The sequence below is a fragment of the Myripristis murdjan genome, chromosome 21 (genome assembly GCF_902150065.1).
Source record: "Myripristis murdjan chromosome 21, fMyrMur1.1, whole genome shotgun sequence".
Taxonomy (NCBI): domain Eukaryota; kingdom Metazoa; phylum Chordata; class Actinopteri; order Holocentriformes; family Holocentridae; genus Myripristis; species Myripristis murdjan.
In genome coordinates this window covers 13914232-13934895 of record NC_044000.1, presented here as the reverse complement: position 1 = coordinate 13934895, position 20664 = coordinate 13914232, and the positions used below count along the sequence as shown (strand labels likewise).

The following is a 20664-nucleotide window of genomic DNA, read 5'->3' as shown; positions in this document are numbered from 1 at the left end:
GCCTATTTGTCTGATGTGATGTGATGTGTGTGTGTGTGTGTGTGTGTGTGTGTGTGAGAGAGAGAGAGAGAGAGAGTGTGTGTACCGTGTGTGTGAGCCTGCTTGAAAGGCAAATAAATCCGGTGATGTTTTGTTTATTTTACAATGCGATTATTATAATAAGTCTAATTAAATCTCTCTCTCTCTCCTTCTCTCTCATTTTGTCTGCTCTTTCCCCCTGTGCCTCCGTTCCCATCTCTCGGCCTCTGTCTCTCTCTCTGTCTGTCTCTCTCTCTCTCTCTCTTTCTCTCTCTCTCTGTGTTCCAGGAGGCAGTTTGGGCTTGTTATGGGGGTGACCGGAAGGAGAGAGTGACAGAAGAACAGTGATGCTACTGTTTACATAACGAGGGACACGCACACACAACGCGCCGGTCCAGAACACACATACACACATACACATATACGCACACACACATACACAGACTCAAGGGACTTACTGACTGAGTCACCACACACTCAGAGGCACAAAATCACTGACTCACATACACACACACCAAGCTACACACAAGGGGGCAAGGTTGTTTACAAGGGCCAGGGCTGTGTGTTGTGTGTGTGTGCTATGGGCCAAGCTGAGCAGCAGCTGTGCGCGAGTGTTGGATACCTCTGAAGGGTCAACACATCCATAACCCTCACCCCACCTTTCCCCGGTCCCCCTCCCCCATCCCTTTTACCCCCCAACCGCTCTCCCCCCCCAAACAGACCGTCATGTCTGTGCCGAGGACCAGAGGAATTCCCCCTCTCCCTGCCTCGCCTCCCCCGTCTTTCCTCCCATCCTCATCGTCCTCCTGCAGTTTTTTCTCCCTCCTTCTCTCCCTCTCTCTCTCCCTCTCTCTCTTTCTGTCCTCTTCGTCGGCACAGCAGACCGTGCCTGTCATCTCCACGGCGCAGGGCCGCATCCGTGGCGTCCTGACCCCGCTGCCCTCTGACCTCCTGGGGCCCGTCATCCAGTACTTGGGAGTGCCTTACGCCAGGCCACCTACTGGGGACCGGCGCTTCCAGGCCCCCGAGCCTCCGCTACCGTGGCCAGGAATACGTAACGTGACGCAGTTTGCCCCCGTGTGCCCGCAGTCGCTGGACGAGAGGAGCATGCTGGGAGACATGATGCCATCCTGGCTCACGGCTAACCTGGATATAGCGGCGACGTACCTCACTCACCAGAGCGAGGATTGTCTCTACCTCAACATCTACGTGCCCACTGAGGAAGGTGAGCTGTGTGTGTCACACCAACACTGACATGCAGCCACCTGGCTCAGTCGCCAAGGGCTTTCTGCCTTGACTTGTGAGGGGAAGTGGGAGGCATGCAGGCTCACTCATGCATATATATTGGCTTGCACACATGCATGTGGCCCTACACTCACACACGCACACACACGCACACACGCACACACACACACACACACACACACACACACACACAATTGCAAGCATAAACACTCCCACACTCTCGATTTATATGTGTCCACTGAGGAATGAAGGTGAGGGGAAACAAAACACGGGCATTCAGGCGAATGTGTGCAGACACGTGTGCAGGCACAGGCTGCAATATGCTTAAGCCCAAAGGTGATGGGAGAGAGGAGAGACTGACATTCATACAAAGAGACAGTCAGTCAGTCACACACGCAAACTCATATGACACATTCATATATAAATGCATATAGTCAACAGACTGAGAATAGAAAAAGGAGGCAGGTGGGTAGATATGTCCACACAGGCCTAAACACACACACACACACACACACACACACACACACACACACACACACACACACTATCTATCTATCTATCTATCTATCTATCTATCTATCTATCTATCTATTTGTCTAATCTCCATTTTTTCCCTCTCCCCTCCTCCTTGCCCCCATGCTCCCCTCTCCCAGACATCCATGAGGAGGGGGGTCAGCGGCCGGTGATGGTCTATGTCCACGGTGGCTCGTACACAGAAGGCACCGGAAACATGATGGATGGCAGCGTGCTGGCAAGCTATGGAAACGTCATTGTCATAACCCTCAACTACCGCCTCGGAGTACTGGGTAAAATAAAATACATATTATGAATTTGGGGGGACACTTAAGCATTTTATGATACCATGAATACGTATTCTTTAAATGTGTGGGTGGCTCCAGCTGAATGCAAACCTCTAATCTTTGCAGTGTTGGTGCCATATTCTCCCCAGTTTTCTGTGCCAGGCATATCAGTGCAGCGCTGCGCTCTAATGACTGAGCTACACAGGGGATGGAACACCTAACTAACCTCACCTGACTGTGCTGAAATATAACTTGTTCATTTTCAATCCTGATTCTGCCAATAGATTTTGACCTGTATATATAGAACTGTATTGGAGAGCCTTGCAGCCAGGCATAGACAGCTTTTTATTGAAGCAAATGACATGATTTTGGTCAGAATTGATGGATATGATGGAAAAAAAAATGGGAAATGGGGTCTAGGTTGAAAAAGATGATGCTTCACCCTTTAATGTAATTACTACCAAGGAAGATTGGGTAGTGACATTATCATCACCCTAAAATTTACTTGATGGCTAAAGGACAATAAATAAATTGTATTTTTATTTTCAAAGATGACTTATAATAACGAAAATAGTAGTGAAAAATGGCAAGGTCACAATAAAAAAAAAAAAAAATCAAACAGACAAAAAATCTAAAAACAAAACAAAACTGCAAAAGAATAGATGGATCCCCTGCTGGAGGCTGGGGAGTCTAAGAGGATAGTCAAGAGTCAAGGTGAGGTTTAGCTTGAAGAGATGTATTTGCAGTCTATGACAGTAGTCAATCATTAGGTCAATAAGTGCTGGGCAAAAAATCAGCACTAAATAAAGAGAGCCCACACACTCCATCTGTAGTTTGATATTGATTACTTTTTCAGTCTACTTGAGCATATTTGACCTGCAAAGGTAACATTGCATCTTCACCATCAATCACTAATGTACTGGAATACCAGAAAATAACATTAAGTGTTGGCTTTATTTTCTCTCTGAGCTGCACACATGACAGCATCGCATTTGTTAAATTTTGTTTTTGTATTCATCAGCATTTCATCTTCATGACCAAATTGATCCTTCAGCATGCTATACCTTGTGAAAACTATAAGTGAGATGTATTCACCCACAGCAACTTTTTGTAATTTGAGTATAAAAAAATGTTCAGTATGGGTGTCCCTATTGGGAATAAACCCCTTAAAGCTATTTTTTCCCACTGCCAGCATCAGCTCAAATCTGATTCTCTTCACCTCTGTGACTCAAATCTTTTTCATTGCTCTGTGAACAGGGAAAAATCTGATTCCCTGTGGTTTTTCCAAATTTAGACGGTTATGAAAAGCTCAAGGCCTGAATGAATGGGAGTGTCTTGGACCACTGGCATTCAGGCTGTTTGTCTGGCTGTTAGATTATGGGGATTGTCGAGGTCCGGAGTGGCTCTGGGAGAATTAATATCATATGTCCAGGCCACAGTTTACTACATCGAGGCTACATGGTGATATTTTGTGTGCACAGAATTGAACTTGTGCATTTGTATTGACTAGGCCGTGTGCACAAGATGCATATTGTCCCTTTGGTTTGCTCAATTCATGCGTTCACTTTCATTATTCTGTGCCTGCAATTTAATAATTTATGTGAAAAAAAATTAATTAACATATGCCAGCGGTTTAATAAAATACGCCTATATTTTTGTTAAGCGTGTGCATGGTTTAGCTTATTCAGCAAGTTTCAAGCTGATTTTACCCACATGACATAATAAGTTGAATATGATTAATTGCACAAATTCATTTGTATAAATAGCCTAATTATGTTGTGGAATGAGGATACATGTATTTGAGTGTTTTTAACCGTATCATGGATATAGATTAATCAATCAATTTTTACAAGTACAAAACATAGCATGAGTTCTCCAGGCGTTTCCTGCTGACAGCTCTTGCAATGCAAGATATATATAGTGAGAAAAAATTGACAAAGATATTGAGGGTTAATTGTCTATGCCATCGTCAATATGCAGAGCTGAGCAGTGTCATCAACTTAATAGTCAGCCCATTGCTAGGACTTGTGTCAGTCAACACTTACAGCTGTCCAACACCTTGGCTCAGTAGATGGGCTCATGATGCTGCACTCATTATGTGAATTAAGTTATTACCCACTTTTTACATGCATAGTTTGTTTCTCTTGCATGCTTTTTATGCTCAAGCATGTTATATGTTGTATCATGTGCATACAATGCATGTTACCTGTGGTGCTCCTTTAAGAGTTAATTACATATAGCACGATTTCATAGTTGCAGGGAGTGACATCACTACAGTACAGAGGCCAGTAATGATGACTTACTGCTTATGAGGCAATTAGTGTAAGCACAATTAATGTTAAAAAGCTAAAATGGTCTACTCAGAAAATATATTGATTCTGACTTTATATGATCCTAGCTCTCTTCTGGCCGAAAGATTTTACTTACATATAGATTTTTTAAAAAAATATTGCATTATTACTGTATGTGTCCCATGAGTGAAACAAAAATCCATTTAATTCTGGCACTGTGCATGAAGCCTATTTGTAGACTTGTAGTCATGTACTGAATTTACATCTCCATCCTCTCTGTTCACACCTCCACCATGATCACCGCCATCATCATTCTCCTCATCATCATCCCTCATCAAGAGTGGCAGCATCTTCATCGTTCTTCTCCTCCTCCTCCTCATCATTATTATCCTCCTCAAAAATGAGGTAGATGCGCAAGGTGAGCCCAAATGTGCAGAAAACAGTGCAAGACTATACAACCTTGGTCATCCTAACCATTTGGGAATGGAGCACGTTTCTAGTGAGTCGTTTGAATAAAAAGAAATAAATTGAGACACTGGCCCAAAGCTTACTCTGAAACTAAACGTACACACAAAGGCATCCCGAATCTCTCATTACAGTCTAATTTACCAATGATATGCTATTTTTGCATGAGAGAATATTCCAGCAAACGCACACAATTGATAGAATGCATTATTTTAACAATGTTGCATTTCTTGCTCATTATATGTGTTCAGTAGCAGTTTGAGGTTCAGTGAAATGAGCTTCTGCAATAACGAGATATAGGCGAGTGAGCCATTATTCTGATCCTTTGTGTTTTCTTAACAACCTGAGCAGTAAAGGGACCAAGGGATGGCTGCTGTTGTAACTGCACGTGTGTGTGTGTGTGTGTGTGTGTGTGTGTGTGTGTGTGCCTGTGTGTGCGCGCGCGTTTGTTTATTTGTGACTGTGTCCATGCTTGAGAGTGTGTGTGTGTGTGTGTAGACTCATGCTCACTCACATGAATGTATGCATGCACAGTGGCTAATGTGATCCAATTTAACAAGAAGGATCGTAGGGGAGGTGAACAGTTTATCCATTCATTTTCTCCTGAAATCTATAGTAAACAAGAGGTGTGCATATTTAACATTAACAGAGTTAATGCCGTCTTGTCTCCTAGCAAATCACCCCCTCTTGTGCCTGTACAGATGTGTGTAGTGCAACCCATAATTTCATAAAGTCAGTTCACAGGAAGATCTAAAAACGTGTTTAAATTGGCTTCATTAGACTCTGTTGCTTGTTCAGCCCATCACGGAGCAATTAAACTTTGATTTCACATAAACCCACATTAAAATGATCATGTTTTCATTTTTTATTGAGAGCCCACATACATTTTTTAACATGCACAAGCAATAATATGCAATAAAAAAATAATTGCCTCTGTCCCTCTACAGGGTTTCTGAGTACTGGAGACCAGGCGGCGAAAGGGAACTATGGGCTGCTGGACCAGATCCAGGCTCTGCGCTGGGTCAAGGAGAACATCGCGGCCTTCGGTGGAGACCCAGACAGGGTCACTGTGTTCGGCTCCGGGGCCGGGGCCTCCTGTGTCAGCCTGCTCACCTTGTCTCACTACTCTGAAGGTAAGGGGATGACCATGGACTCAAAACCCGTCCAGCTCACAGTGCTTTTTCAGCCTGTTGCAAGGGTGTGGAAAGGGTTCTGCACTATGCCATCCTGGGAACTAATCAAAACATAGCTTGTTTTATTGCTGGACATAGGTAGGATAGCTACACAAGGAGATGAATAAGTACGTAACAACAAGTAAATAGATCAGTGGTAAAAAACAAAAAAAGCCAAGAGATTTACGTTAATTGAACTCTAGGAATAAATGTTTCCTGGCCGTAATTTAGTTAATATGTTATATCAAAAAGCTTTTTTCTCTCCCTCACTAGCATACCTTTGAAATTTTAGCCATGACCTCCTAACTTTGAGTAACAGTGTCCCATTATCCTGACTGTATTGTTTTGAATAATGAATATTTTGTGTCCCGTGACCCTTGTGAGGATAAGCGGTTTAGAAGATGAATGAATGAATATTTTGTGTTTAGAATTTTTTTTTTTTCCTTGGGTGTATTATTGTACATCGTCTGTTTATGTGTGCTTGTTTGTGTGTGCATTCACATGAGCATCCATGTATGCCTGTGTGCATGTGTTTGCATATCCATGTATATGTATGTGTGCATATGCATCCATAAATGTTTGAGTGTGTGTGTGTACATCCATTATAAATCCATGCATATCTGTACTCATGTGCGTTTGCGTGTTCCCCAGACCTGTTCCATAGGGCCATCATCCAGAGTGGCAGCGCTTTAGCCAGCTGGGCTGTCAACTACCAGCCCAGCAAGTACGCCCGGCAGCTGGGCGAGAGGGTGGGATGTGGCATTGACGACAGCACCCAATTGGTCGCCTGCCTCCAGGGCCGGAGTTACCGCGAACTTGTGGAACAGACCATAACGCCGGCCAAATACCACACGGCTTTTGCCCCAGTGATCGACGGCGATGTTATACCGGACGACCCGCAGATCCTGATGGAGCAGGGAGAGTTTCTGAACTATGACGTAATGCTGGGGGTCAACCAGGGTGAGGGGGTGAAGTTTGTTGAAGGCATTGTGGACTCAGAGGACGGGGTCACCGCCGAGGACTTTGACTTTGCCGTTTCAGACTTTGTGGATAGTTTGTATGGATACCCAGAAGGCCGAGACACACTGAGAGAAAGTATAAGGTGAGTAAATGCCTAAATGTGTGTATGTGTATGTGTATGTGAGACCCTTTAGACTCAACTGACAAGAAACATGGAGCAAGCATGAGATTTGATAGTTAAATCTACATGGTTTCATCTGTCCAGCTCACCAATAAATGATGAGCTTGTTGCATGTTTTTTTTTTTTTTCAAGTATTGCAGCTTTACAGGTGCACTTTGCACCTTTGTTGAAGGCCAGGACCGTTTAGACTCAACTAATAAAAAGTGTGGAAGTCACATGAGATTTATTAGTTCGTTGGATGGATGGTTGAGTCTACATGATTGTCATCCTTAGCGTGACTCTCTGATAGATTATGTGCTTATTATGTGTTTTGTCAGTTGAGTCTAAACATTCTTGCAATTAATGATTTCAGCTTTAAGCCTGTTGTGAATGAGGTGTGTATTCAGCCTTATATGACCATAAGGGTTTCACATGCATGCATACAATATGAATTTCTGTGTTGTTGTATTAGCAGATTGCTAAATAGATTTGAAGGCAGACTGGCTGATAAGACAGATGGATTCGATGATGGTTGACTAATTGGCTAATTTTTTTAATTGATCAAGGTTCATGTACACGGACTGGGCCGATCGTGACAACGCAGAAACGCGGCGGAAGACTCTCGTAGCACTGTTCACAGACCACCAATGGGTGGCGCCGGCAGTTGCCACCGCTGACCTCCACGCTCAGTACGGATCACCCACCTACTTCTACTCCTTCTACCACCACTGCCAGAGTGACGCCACGCCTCCCTGGGCCGACTCCGCCCATGGCGACGAGGTGAGTTGGTGTCACACTGTTGTGTTGCAACGCGTACATGGACAGACAGATGGCGCTGGAAGAGGCGGTCTTTGTTGATGTGCATGTTGGGCCAGCTGTAAGGACAGAATGAAGTGATACCAGCCGATACCAGCCAAGCAGACTTGTGTTGCTCCTGTCACACTGGTGATGGAGAAGAGTGAGCGGATGAAACGTTGCCATGGACAGATAGAATAATTGGTCGGGGTTATTAACTCTGCCCAGGGTGATAAGGTGCAACAGTGTGTCATATCTGGCCAAAAAAGTAGAAAGAGTAATGTCTTAGAAATTTTGAAAATGTTCCTACTATTAATCAGGAGCACTTTGTTTAGTTTACCTTGCAAGTGCTGCTTCAATTTAATCTCTTCCAAGTGCTTACTAAGTCAAATCAAGCAATCCAGAAGTGGATGAAATATTTGAAAGGCTTATGCAATTTATTTCTCTGCAGGTCTGATTATGAAGCTGTTGTACATATTAGTATATTTACTGCTGTGAGGATTATAGTTTACATTTTATTCAGCATTTAATAAGAAAGTAAACACTGTGTTGACCTGCTTTGCTTTTATTTTCTGTGTGTGTGCTTGCGTGCACTGTGCTTGCCTTCATGTGCTTTGGTGTGTGTGTGGGTGCGTTATTTGTGTGTGTAGGTGCCCTATGTGTTTGGTGTGCCCATGGTGGGACCCACTGATCTGTTCAACTGTAACTTTTCAAAGAACGACGTGATGCTGAGCGCCGTCGTCATGACTTACTGGACCAACTTTGCCAAGACTGGGTGAGCTGTTAAACTTTTAAAGTGGTGTGAGACATTTATTTCGACAGGAAAATCCCCTTAAAAACAGTGTTTTCTTTTACAAGGGCGCCTGTTGTACAGAATATTGAAAAACTAGATTATACTCAATATGAGAACACATGAAGAGAAAAGAAAATGCACACAGCAAAGGGAAGAAAACAAGAGCTGCTGTGATGCGATTCATTTTAATCTTTATTTCTGGCTTGGTGAACGCATAAATACTATTTGAATTTCAGCTATTAATTTCTAATCCCCTCCCACACAGAGAAAACATCTTATGACAATGTGCGGAAGGCTGGCCATTAAATCACATTTTCAAACGTAAAAGAAAATGCACGGCTGTCAATGGGAAAATCAGTCAGTCTTTCTTCATCCCTTTATTTTGTTGACTTTATGGAGTGACAAGGCTTTGGCAACACAGTATGTTGTTGCTGTAATCTTGGAAAGCTCAGTCTTGATTTTACAGGAACAAATCTTCTCCAAAGATAGAAATAAGCCAGCCAAGATTCAAATCGACAGTGTTATCAACAGAAATAGTTTACAGTAGAGCTTCTCCATGGCCAGTGGAAAAGGAGTCTGACTTTGTGGACACTGTGACAGCGGCCAGCCTCCCATCCATAATCGATCGAGTAGCTGTAAATTCTTTCTCAAAACACAAAACACTCTAACCATGACACATTGAATGACCCGCTTTTTTGCTTTGCATTGCCGTTTGAACAACAGATTACATTTTTTGGGCTGTGATTTCCAGCTTGTGAAGGAACAATGCTTTTCTCTCTTTCCTCTGCATCTATAACGTTTCATCTATTTTTAATTTGCTCGGCTAATAAAGAGTAAAAACAAGAGTGTTTACAAAAATATGGATGTACTGCATATCAGTCTGCCAGGGGTGAAGAGAAGCAAAGCCAGTCAGAAGACACAATTAAATTTAAAAGACAGAACAAAGACAAGTTTTAATTTGTGTTGCGTTAGAGATTAGCCTTGAGCAATCGCGCTATCAAAAGTCTTAATCAGGATAAGTGGCTTTTTAATAGCATAGAAAAAAATGTTTTTTAAGAAAGACTATCTTGCATTTGGGATGGGAGATAAAACTGAGAGATTTAACGCAGTGTTACAGGAGAAAGGTCACAAAAGTTTTAAGACACCAAAAAATAATGAGCTTGTATAGGTGGTGGATAAATTATTATTGTTTTTTTTCATAAGGTCTTGAATCTCTGACCAGAAAACAGCGCCTCAGATGCATGGCAGTGGGTGCACACAGGTTCAGTGTCAATTATGAAATCTGACAAGGCTTTTCTTCTTTGGGCCGCAGCTGAAAAAAATTTAAGAGCCTCAATTCAAAAAGTCCTTGAGGAAAGTCAAGGTAATGGTCTAAAAGAAGTATGAAGGAATGTGTTTTTGACATCTGGAGCTCATTTAAGGTTAACTTCTGCAGTGAGCAGTCACTGTTCAATTCATCTGTGTTCTCTTCTCTTCTCTTCTCTTCTCTTCTCTTCTCTTCTCTTCTCTTCTCTTCTCTTCTCTTCTTCTCTTCTCTTCTCTTCTCTTCTCTTCTCTTCTCTCCTCTTCTCTTCTTTTCACACCGTGCGTCTACATTCTTTTTTTAACTTTCTTTTTGAACGCCTACTGTTCATGTTCACAAAACCTGTGCAACAGGAACGGAGCTTCCAGAGAGACAAGATATTAAATTAAAAGTGAAATTATCTGCCAGTGCAGTGCAATAATGGCTAAGAAAATAAAATTGTTATGGATTGAATCCACACAAAGAGTCAACAAACTGACAACGTTCACCGTAATACTTACCTCTCTGTATGCTGACATGATATACCAGATAAAAGTAATCGTTCAGGATAGTCCTTTTTTCCTGCAGTGCTCCAAGTGAGTAATTACAAGTAATTACTCCAATAGAGGCTCACTCCACTGAGACCTCTTTAGATTTACAGAGACATCTGCAGTCTAGACCTTGATCTAAATCACCAAAGAACCCTGCTGTCTTACAAAATACAGAATTAGGACAGTGCTCTCTCTGCATAGTTTTGACAGTGGGCATCTAAAAAGTCTTTTGAATGCAAGTGCATCAAGACAATCTCCGGCAAGTAAATTAAGTTTCAAGCCCACAGTCGTCGTTATCATTACCACTGGAGCTGGCTGCAGACGGAAATCACCGAGGGGGCATGTGAAAATTTCAGTGTGCGTTTTAATTATCAATGGGGAACTTTCTGTGAGGAGAAATTTCCCTCAAATGAGAGTGCATCAGATGGAGATGAAAGTCTGCGGCAGCCCATTATACAAAAAACAGAGCGTATGATGCTCCCTGATGTGGGTGTTTGTACTTGTGCGTGGGTGCGGGTGCACAAAACTTCAATTCGGGTGTGTTTATGTGCCTGTGGGTTTCTCTACCAAGTTTTTTGTCCTGTTGGTATAGCATTGATCGACAAGTAAAAACATGGATGTAACAGGAAAGTCTGTGAAGATCTGCCTCCATTTCACTCATGTCCTCTCCACGGTGGACAGAAATAAATCTGTAAATATGGTTGCAAATACTTGGCTGCCTGTCTGTGCCAGGGATGTGATATTTTCAGGATATCTCGTCTCTGAACACACACTCATCTCTAATGGAAAGTCTTTGTTGAACCACGGCTGTCTGAAATGTATTGTGTCATGCTGAACAATTTATAAAGCGAACAATGGATCTTAAGTAGCTTCAAAGTTGGAATTTTTTTTTCTTCCATTTTGTATGAGATTGTCACATACATATTCTATATCTGCCAGTTGGCACGCTTCAGTGAAGCGATATCGCATTTAAACTGATCAAACCCAGGACAACATTGTTTTCTGGCATTACATCAAACAGAAAATGTCAAGATGTCTTGTGCATCATTTTATACACATTTCCATGTAATTCAACGGGACATATTTAGCAATTTGGGAGACTCTGGGATCTCCGCTAGAATTTAAAATCAAGTTCTGTGGGTTTGGGCAAAACTTGGCCGAGCAGCATGCATTTGTAATGACGGGATTAGCCAGGTTGAAGAACGTTTATGTTTCACAAGAAAATCTAACAGCAAGTGAATCTACTGAGCCTCTGGTTTGTCTTGTGCTCGTGGACATCAGCTGAAAAAGAGATATTATTCTGCATCGCTGGTGAAAATATTGGACAGGATGAGAATGGCTGTGTCCGTTCACAGGATGGTGGCCAGCTAAGAGAGAGTGAGTCTTTAGCGGCCCTGTTAGAAGTCCTTGGCAGCCGATCTGATCTAAGCTCAATCATAACGTTTGAACTGGCCAAAATGTAGTGAGGATGTTTCCCTTTCAAAGTTGCCACTGCTGAGTAGTAATCTATCTGGAGTGTGTTTTCTGTCTGTCAGACCGAATTCATCACCGGCTCTGTAGTGGAGGAGATTTAACTGCGGGCAAGTCACTGTCAATGATGTGATCTAATCAATTTTTTTAGTGCCAAACCTAATTGTAGACTAAGTAATTTGTCAGCTATAGGACATTTGTCTTGTGTTTACTTAAACAGGGGCATGCTCTCCCGAGTAATCCATTTTTACGTATCAGCTCTGATGTGTCACTTTACTTTTCATATTTATTCATTCATTTTGAGAGGGAAGATTTGTTTCCTGGTGCGTTACTGAAATAAGATGACAAGCTGAAAAGCATGTTATGCTGACATGTATCCAAGATAGTCTTCCATTGTACCATGAAGCTTTTTGTTTACAGGAAGCAATGGATTTAATTCCTTAATTTGGCAGAATATGCTAGAGTTTAGCATTTGAACTTTACATGGTAGAAAAATTGAATGAAATGAATGACGCTACATATTGTGTTGGATTTCAGTGTTTTGAGCAAATCTATCCCCTTGTTGAGGATGTAACATTGGTGTATTATGCCGTGCTAAGCCTATGTGAGGAGTGTCTTGATGTTAAGGGGTACTGCTGAGCTGTTATTGGTGATTCAATTTGATATTTTCCATTTGTCGGTACGCTTTGAAAATTTAAGCTTGTTTGTTTTGCCTGATCATATCTTTCATTTGTGTGTTTTTCTCCTCAGTGACCTTAATTTGCTATGTATTTTGTATCTTATTTTGTTTTTTCAGATCTATTTTGTGCGTGTTTGTATATCTCTTGGTTCTTCTCCCCGGGAGTGCTGTGAGTGGGGATGAAAAGAATGCCATCCCTTTTTATTTAAAACAAATTACATTAAGATTTAACTTAATTTTGGGAAAAAAAAATGTGAATCAAAAACAACAATGTTCACTACTGAATGAATCGCTCACCGTAGGCCTCTGTCTTTCCAGTGACCCAAACCAGCCGGTACCTCAAGATACCAAGTTCATCCACACAAAGCCCAATCGCTTCGAGGAAGTGGCCTGGTCCAAGTACACCCCGAAAGAGCAGCTGTACCTGCACATTGGCCTCAAGCCCCGGGTCAGAGACCACTACCGCGCCACCAAGATCTCTTTCTGGCTGCAGCTGGTTCCTCACTTGCATCACGTCAACGAGCTCCTCCAGTCGGTGTCCTCCTTCACACACAGTCCCTCTCCGCAGGACGACACCCCTTTTTCTTACACCAAGCGTCTGTCCAAAGGCTGGCCTCCCAGTAGTACGCGCCACCCAGGGTCACAAGGAGGCACGCCGCAGCCCCCTGAGCCGGCGTTGGGCCAAGACGGAGAGGAAAATGGAGTTCGCGTCCCGAATGAGGACTATTCAACTGAACTGTCGGTGACCATCGCGGTGGGAGCGTCACTCTTGTTTCTTAACATCCTGGCATTTGCGGCTCTGCTGTACAAGAAAGACAAGAGGCGTCTGGAGCATCGCAGGCCACGTCCACTTCCTCCCCCGAGACGTGACATCACACCTGCAGACGTTGCTGCTCACCTGCAAGGAGAAGGACTGATGTCGCTACAGGTGAGTGTGAACATGAGCAAGTCAATATGTAATTATTTGTTTTAGTATGTGTGCACTGTGTGTGTATGTGCACTGAGAAAATACAAAAAAAGGTATTTTGGTTCATATGCCGAATAAAATTTCTCCATAGTTTCTGTGCCACACTGTCTTCCCTGTCTCCCGGCAATACAATGGGGCTGGATTTGATTTTTTGTGGGGCTCAAACCATCAAAATGTACATGTGGAAAAACTGAGCAGTGACAGCTTTCTCTAAAAACAGTGGCTCGAATACTTGACATAATCCACAGCCCTCGGGACCAAAGAGTGGGAACTATTCCCTCCTAAAGAACATCGACAAACTGCATCTATCTGTCTCTGATTCAAGCTTGCTGGGGGCGGATAGATACAGTTTGCCAGTCTTGTTTGGCAGGAAATAGCTCTTAGTAAAACTTCTCACCCCCGAAGATTGTGGATTATGCTAGGTGTCTGTGTCAGTGTTCTTGGAGAGAGCACTTGCTGCTGAGATTTTCACATATAAATTTACAGGGAACTTTTCATCTTAGTTGAATTACATGGAGTGTGTGTGTGCGTGTGTGTGTGTGTATGTGCAATATGTGTAAGGGCATTCAAATAAATTAACTTTTGGCACTGTGTCTACTGAATTTCAGGTAATGGGAAAAATTAATAATAATTTTTGCTTAGAAGGACTTCATCCTGTTTAGTCAATTAAGAAGTGCGGATTAACAGGCTCTTTGGTTCAAAAGATGCCAAGCCGTCTGATATTGTGTGTGTGTGTGTGTGTGTGTGTGTGTGTGTGTGTGTGCGTGTGTTTAAGTATCTGCGTGACCTCCTTTCCTACCAGTCTAGCGGCTGAAGTGGGGAGGTTGAGCTCCTGCAAAGCACTCTTTATCTTGTGTGTATGTGTGTAAGTGTGTTTTGATGTGTGTGTGTGTGTGTGTGTGTGTGTATCATGGCTTGGACTCAGTATCCACTCCTGTGTCCTGGAACTCTTAAGACTTCGCTCTGTTCTGACAAGCGAAATTTGAGCCTTTCTTATTCTCTCTCAGACTTCGGTGTAATGTGTGGTCCTGCTGTGCTCATGCTCACTAGTAAACACACACACGCTGAATACAAACTGTTCCACACCGGGTATCAGTTTTATTTCAGGAAAATAGCAGGGAATGTGCAAAAGAAGGAAAGAACATTATGTCATAGGGACAGCATGTCAAATTTGAACTGCTTCCAAACACTAATATTGTACTCAATGGACTGGCATAGAAACCCCCTTTATAAATCACTGCACCTATCTTGTTTGATCTTTGGAAAGAGATTCAACTACATAGGCTAAAAAAACACACTTTACATAATGCGGACTGGTGCTTTTTGCATCCAGTGCACATTAGTTGTCCTTGTTATTGGTTTCAGAACAGTGGGAGTCTGTCCAGCAGCTGCATAAAGTCCAACTCTTTGCCTTGTTCGGTCCAAGAAATCAAAATCAAAAGAAATTTAAGACAAGATATGAAATGTGAGCTAGTTAACAATATAACAAACCAACCACAAATCTGACATCTGGCTGGGGTAATAACATGTTAAACCAACCAGCTTTACTGGTCGTCTGAGCATAAAAGCAAGAGTGGCAAACCCACCAACCACAATGTCAGCTGAACTGCAATTTTCCACACTTGTCACCAAGAGAGTTGTGAAGTGGGTGGACTTCAAATATATTCAGTATTATTTTATATTGTATTCCAGATTGGTAGTTACAATGAAGAAAGAAAAAAAAAAGAAAACGCTGCACCATAGTTGTTGAAATGTCTGAATATGGAGAAAGGCCTGAAGCTGATGAATGTCTGTCTGTGTAATTTTGACTCAGCTTCACCAGCACGGGCAGCAGAATTTTAAGCTTGGCCGTCATCTGTTTCTTGAGGCTGTGCTCTGTGGGACTTTTAGCTGACTTATCTCCTAACATTTACATGTACACAGTCTTGTACCTCGAACCTGAATTATTTGAACACACTTGCTATTTGGTTATACTAATGAGTCAATCATTGCAGTTTGGAAAGGGAATGGGATTTCTACTTCAGGAACCCTGGCCACTCGCTGTAACTCTGCCCATGTCACAGCTCTGTGTGAATCTGTGGTCTCTATGCAGTGACATACTGTCCTTTCCTTCATTCCTTCAACGTTTCCTTCAATAGTTCTGCACCAGTAGGTCTAAATAAAAATTGCAGCCAGTAAAACCTTAGCAAATTTTGGACAATCCCCACAAATGATATTTTTGTGACCCAAGGTACTGTTGGTTTATAGGGATGAACTGAATTATCAACCTGTTTTGCCCTCTCCTTCTGTCCTCCTCCACCTCCGCTAACTCCACCCATCCACCCATCCAACCATTTAGGTGAAGCAGTTGGAGTGCGATGTGGCATCAGCAGACGAGAGGAACAACACTCACCACCATCACACTCTAGACACCCTGGACGCCCTGGACGGCTTGGACACCCAGGACATCTACAGCACGCTGGACACCGTGCGCCTCACCTGCCCGCCTGACTACACCCTCACCCTGCGCCGCTCGCCCGACGACGTCCCCCTCATGACCTCCCTGACCCCGGGATCACTACCGGTGACCCCTGGGTCACACCCAGTTACCCCTGCAACACCTATGACCCCCATGACCCCCGGATCAGTGGTGGGGATGAGGCTGGGGCACCCGCACCAGGGATACACACACCATAGCCCATATAGTAATACACACCTGCCGCACACACACATCGCCGCGCACACACACTCCACCACGCGTGTATAACCGCCGCAAAATACTCACACATTCAGAGACACAGAAGCCACACACACTCATACTAACACACACACATGCACACACACACACACACACACACACACACACACACACACACACACACACGCAGACACACATACACAACAAAAGACTTAAATACCTCTACTAATTACCCTGCAGGATTGTTACAGTCGGAGTGACAGAGAGACATTATCAGTAACAGGATGGAAAGACAGACAGCTGTGTGTTGCATGTCGGGGAACTGAAAACGGAGCGGATCTCGGAAGTTGCAGTTCTGCGCATCGTTTTGCTCACCAGTCGGTGCGAGACCAAGGCAGGCATCAAATGTCTAAAAACTAACTTGCTTTGGAATTTCAATCTTCTGCTTTTTCTACATCTGAAGAGGAGGACTGGCATGGGAAAAGGGTCAGTTCTGGGTCACTTTACACCTCCTACCTGGACTGCAGAATCGAGCAGAGCTGGGAGTGAACCGAGCAGATGCAGATGCAGAACTGAGCTGAGAAGTACCACACACAGACTGCTGATGTCAACTTGAACAACCTGTGAAATGTGAATGTAGCATTTTTCCATTTAAAGATCAAAGGCCCTATCTGCCAAGGATCAAACTAAGCTGAAGAGGAAGTAACACATTTTAGAGAGAGATGGATGTGAAAACAGAGAGAGGGGAAGAGGGGATTAAAATAACAGCATGTGTGAGAGGAAAACTTAGTCAGACGGTGGGAAAGAGATTAAGATTTTATTGAGAGGGATTTAACAGCTGTGAGAGTGAGGAGAAAAAGTGAGATAGAGTGATATGGAAAACACAGGAAAAGAGACGGAGCCAAGGGAGAGAAATTCGATTTGGAAGAAGAAAGGGCCTCAGAGGCAGTTGCCAGACTTACTGAAGAATCACTCTAACCAGCTATGTGTTCAACTCTTGTAAATAGAATGGAAAGATAAAGATGATATATTATGATTTATAGCATTTACTGCTCTTGCATTAAAACATGACTTATTTAACCACATTATTGCTTTCATTTCAGATATTACTGTATTAATGTATAGACGTCCTGAAGCAAGGCTGGTAGTCTTTCTATCTCACCCACTGTAGTATGTACACAGTACCTTTATTTAAAGGCTATATTCGCTATGCACAGTCATTTCTATAATTCTAAAGTATGTAAGCATCTAGGTACTTGTTTAGATCTCGAAGTTGAACTATAGGACATTTTTTTCACACCATCCTGTCTGTTTGTTTGACCACTGGATGAAGAGCTAGTACTGTGTAGATAATGCAATATTGGTTTGATGATTGAACACCAGCCAAAAACCATGACCCTTAACCCATCACACCTAATCTTTCCCTTTGCCCTTTCCCCACTGTTCCTACAAGTCTTTTTATTTCTCCCTACCTGAACGAAAAACGCCTTACCTGTAATCCCTGAAAACTTCAACCTTAATCTTTGGTCTGTGCAAGAAGGGTTAAAGGTGGTAATGATTCAGGGGGTCCCAAGCTGCAGAGGGGTTAGGGTTAGCCCCTGCCTGAACTGCCTAATCTTGACTTTGTCCCGTTCAGAAGTATTAATAGAAAGACTTTGGCCAAGTTGTTCTAATAGATGCGCTGTGTTGCCACTCCCTTCTGTGAAATTTAAAAATAGCAATGCCCTCTACCACATCGCCGTCGTGAAATGCCCAACATTCTCAAAGTGAAATGGCATGGCCAAAGCCATGTGGTGGGGTTGTGGTGCTAACATGGCTGCCCCTGAGAGGCACAACGGTCAAATTCTGTTTATGTGTTGGCTTTTAACTCTTAACCCTGATTGTCACCGCCATAAGGCCAAAAACCCAGATGCTAACCCACCTGCCAGCCAACCAGCCAACCAGTCACTAACTCTTGTACCTTGATCCTAACCACTATCTTAACCAAAACCCCCCAAATCCTAATCCTGCTGTTGTACCTGTCCTATATCTTGTTTTACACCTTTTTCCTCTGGTTTCTTCACCCTAACCCGAGCCCCTTCCTACCCCACTTGGCCTTCTTCTAGCCTCGTCTGTGCCGCTCTCTAGCAGACACATGCAGTTTTGCCATAGCGAGGCCTATTTAACCTCTTCTCATCCTAAGTAACTTCTTCATGAGATATTTCAGTTGATTGTTTGTCAACAGAATACATGATTAAGAAAGCCAAACAATTGTGGATGGCAAGCAATGAACTTTTACAAAATGATGTTAAAAAAAAAAAAAAAAAAACTTTAGCGGATGTTTGATTGATTATTATTGATTATTATTTTCATATGGGTTTATTGACTCAGCGGATGGCTGGATTGTGTCAAGCATAAAACATTTCTGCTGCATTTTTGAAAAATAAAAATATCAGTATTTTACAATTTATGAAGGCTTTACTTGTCTTGTATTTCTTAATCCCGAGTGTTTGTGGTATTATTGCTGTCTCTGTTCTCTTGTGCTCAGAAATTGGAGGGGAAGTAACGGATTGCCTCCTCTCTAAAGAACATAATAGAGGTTTTACAATGTGTAGGAATCTGTGTCGATGTGTGAAATTAGTTGTGATGGCACTATATAGTGCTAACAGTACTACCAGCAATTTACTATGTGCCTTTATTCGGCCCAGTTTGGCAGCAGTTGGGCTTTATTTGCTGAAAAATCTCAAAAATGCTTGAGAGTGAATAATGATGTTTAAATTCTACAAAACCCACGTAGAGAAAATTGTACATTAGTTACTTTTAGCTTCGAATAAGTGACACCTTGCATTGTCCAACAACTGAAATCACTCCTGCGGTAAAAGTAGGGAGACATTGAATCATGGACCAGCAGCCCCTGCCAGCTGGCCAAGGAGACCCTGTGAGATGTGGACCAGTGTCCGAATTCATGGCTGAGCTCCAAACCAGATTGATGTCTCCTACATTGTGTCCCTGCTCTAATCTTATTAACTAGATATGACTGCAGCTGATTTAATTTGTGGAAGGCAACACATATCTGAGAGGATGAGTTCAAGTCATGAACAGAGGTTTTTTTTTTTCTATAGGAACATGCAGTGAGAGGCCAGAGTAAATCGCCTGGACTTGTCTGGGAAATGTCACTTTTGCCATCTAAAATTGGCCATTTTGATGACCTCAGCCTGCATAAAGTGCTGCATATGGCCCGGTCATTACTTTGTTAAGAGTCACTTTGGTCACTGAAACATTTTCATCCCATCGTCTCATGGTCCATTTTGGTTTTGTTTGATGGCTTTTCTTTGAGTGGTTGTTAAGTGGCTATTTCAATGGATGGCAGATATTTAAACACACAAACAGACATTATAAACAGTATGTGGGATGTAACGACTAACTCGATTCTCACAGTGACTGTTTTGAGCAATGTCGGACTCATGTTGCAATGTGTGTGTGTTGCAACCTTTTTCAAATTTGAAAAAAAAAAAAAAAATACTGAATAAAAATAAATTCATAAATATATAAAGGTTAATACTTTCAAATGGTGTTTGAAATTGGTGCATGAAAAAAAAAATCGATTGAGAGAATATAGGCCCCTGGGAACATGGATATGTCCCGCCTGCTGTAGCTACCACAATCTGCCCTAAGTGGGTATCAGGGACGGTTTTTGCTATGGGCAATGTGGGCAACCGCCCAGGGCGCAATCTACTTGGGCGTGCACGAGCGCCCTCCAAAAAACAAACAAAAAAAAAACAAACGCCAGTTTTCTACACTACCGTATAGACCTGCATAAAAGACAACCCTGACCCCTCTTTTTCAAGACCCATTTTTGGATAAATACTTTTTATATGGACAAAATCTTGTTTGCCAAGCCAGTAATTTTGCCTAGGGCAGCAACATAGTCAGAACCGCCACTGGTGGGTATCCAGCAGCTGAATTACTAGTAAACTAGCTAAGATCTTGCTATAATTGATGCAGATATAACTGCTGTTCCCGTAATTTCCAGCTACATTTAAATCGTTCGGTCTTTCTGAAATCCTTACGTGTTGAAGCAGAACTACTTTTACATATATGCCAAAAGGTAGAGTTTTGCACCATGAGCAAACACCCACTGTGGGGAAGAGCCTATATTGTTCGGCTGCCATCCAAAATCTTTCACATTTTTTACACACATTTTGAAAATGATGTTATGCAAATTATCCTGAAAAGTTCAATTCAGGTTCATTTAGAGCCCGAACTCACAGTCTCCTCTGCTGGTGTGTTTGTTGTCTGACAGAAATCGCCCCCCGGCTCCCTGCTACCTCATCGTTATGTGAATAAAGTGTTGCCGTCT

At 42.7% G+C, this 20664-nt stretch overlaps 1 protein-coding gene across 1 annotated transcript; it reads left to right on the top strand.

The window, feature by feature from the left end:
• The first annotated feature begins 744 nt into the window (after window positions 1-744).
• LOC115380209 (neuroligin-4, X-linked-like) lies at window positions 745-18774 on the top strand. Its single transcript, XM_030081300.1, has 8 exons — window positions 745-1243; window positions 1917-2069; window positions 5767-5952; window positions 6643-7093; window positions 7678-7891; window positions 8557-8681; window positions 13000-13609; window positions 15987-18774. The coding sequence occupies exons 1-8, from the start codon at window positions 745-747 to the stop codon at window positions 16392-16394; spliced, it is 2646 nt and encodes an 881-aa protein (XP_029937160.1). The 3' UTR covers window positions 16395-18774.
• Window positions 18775-20664: the final 1890 nt, after the last annotated feature.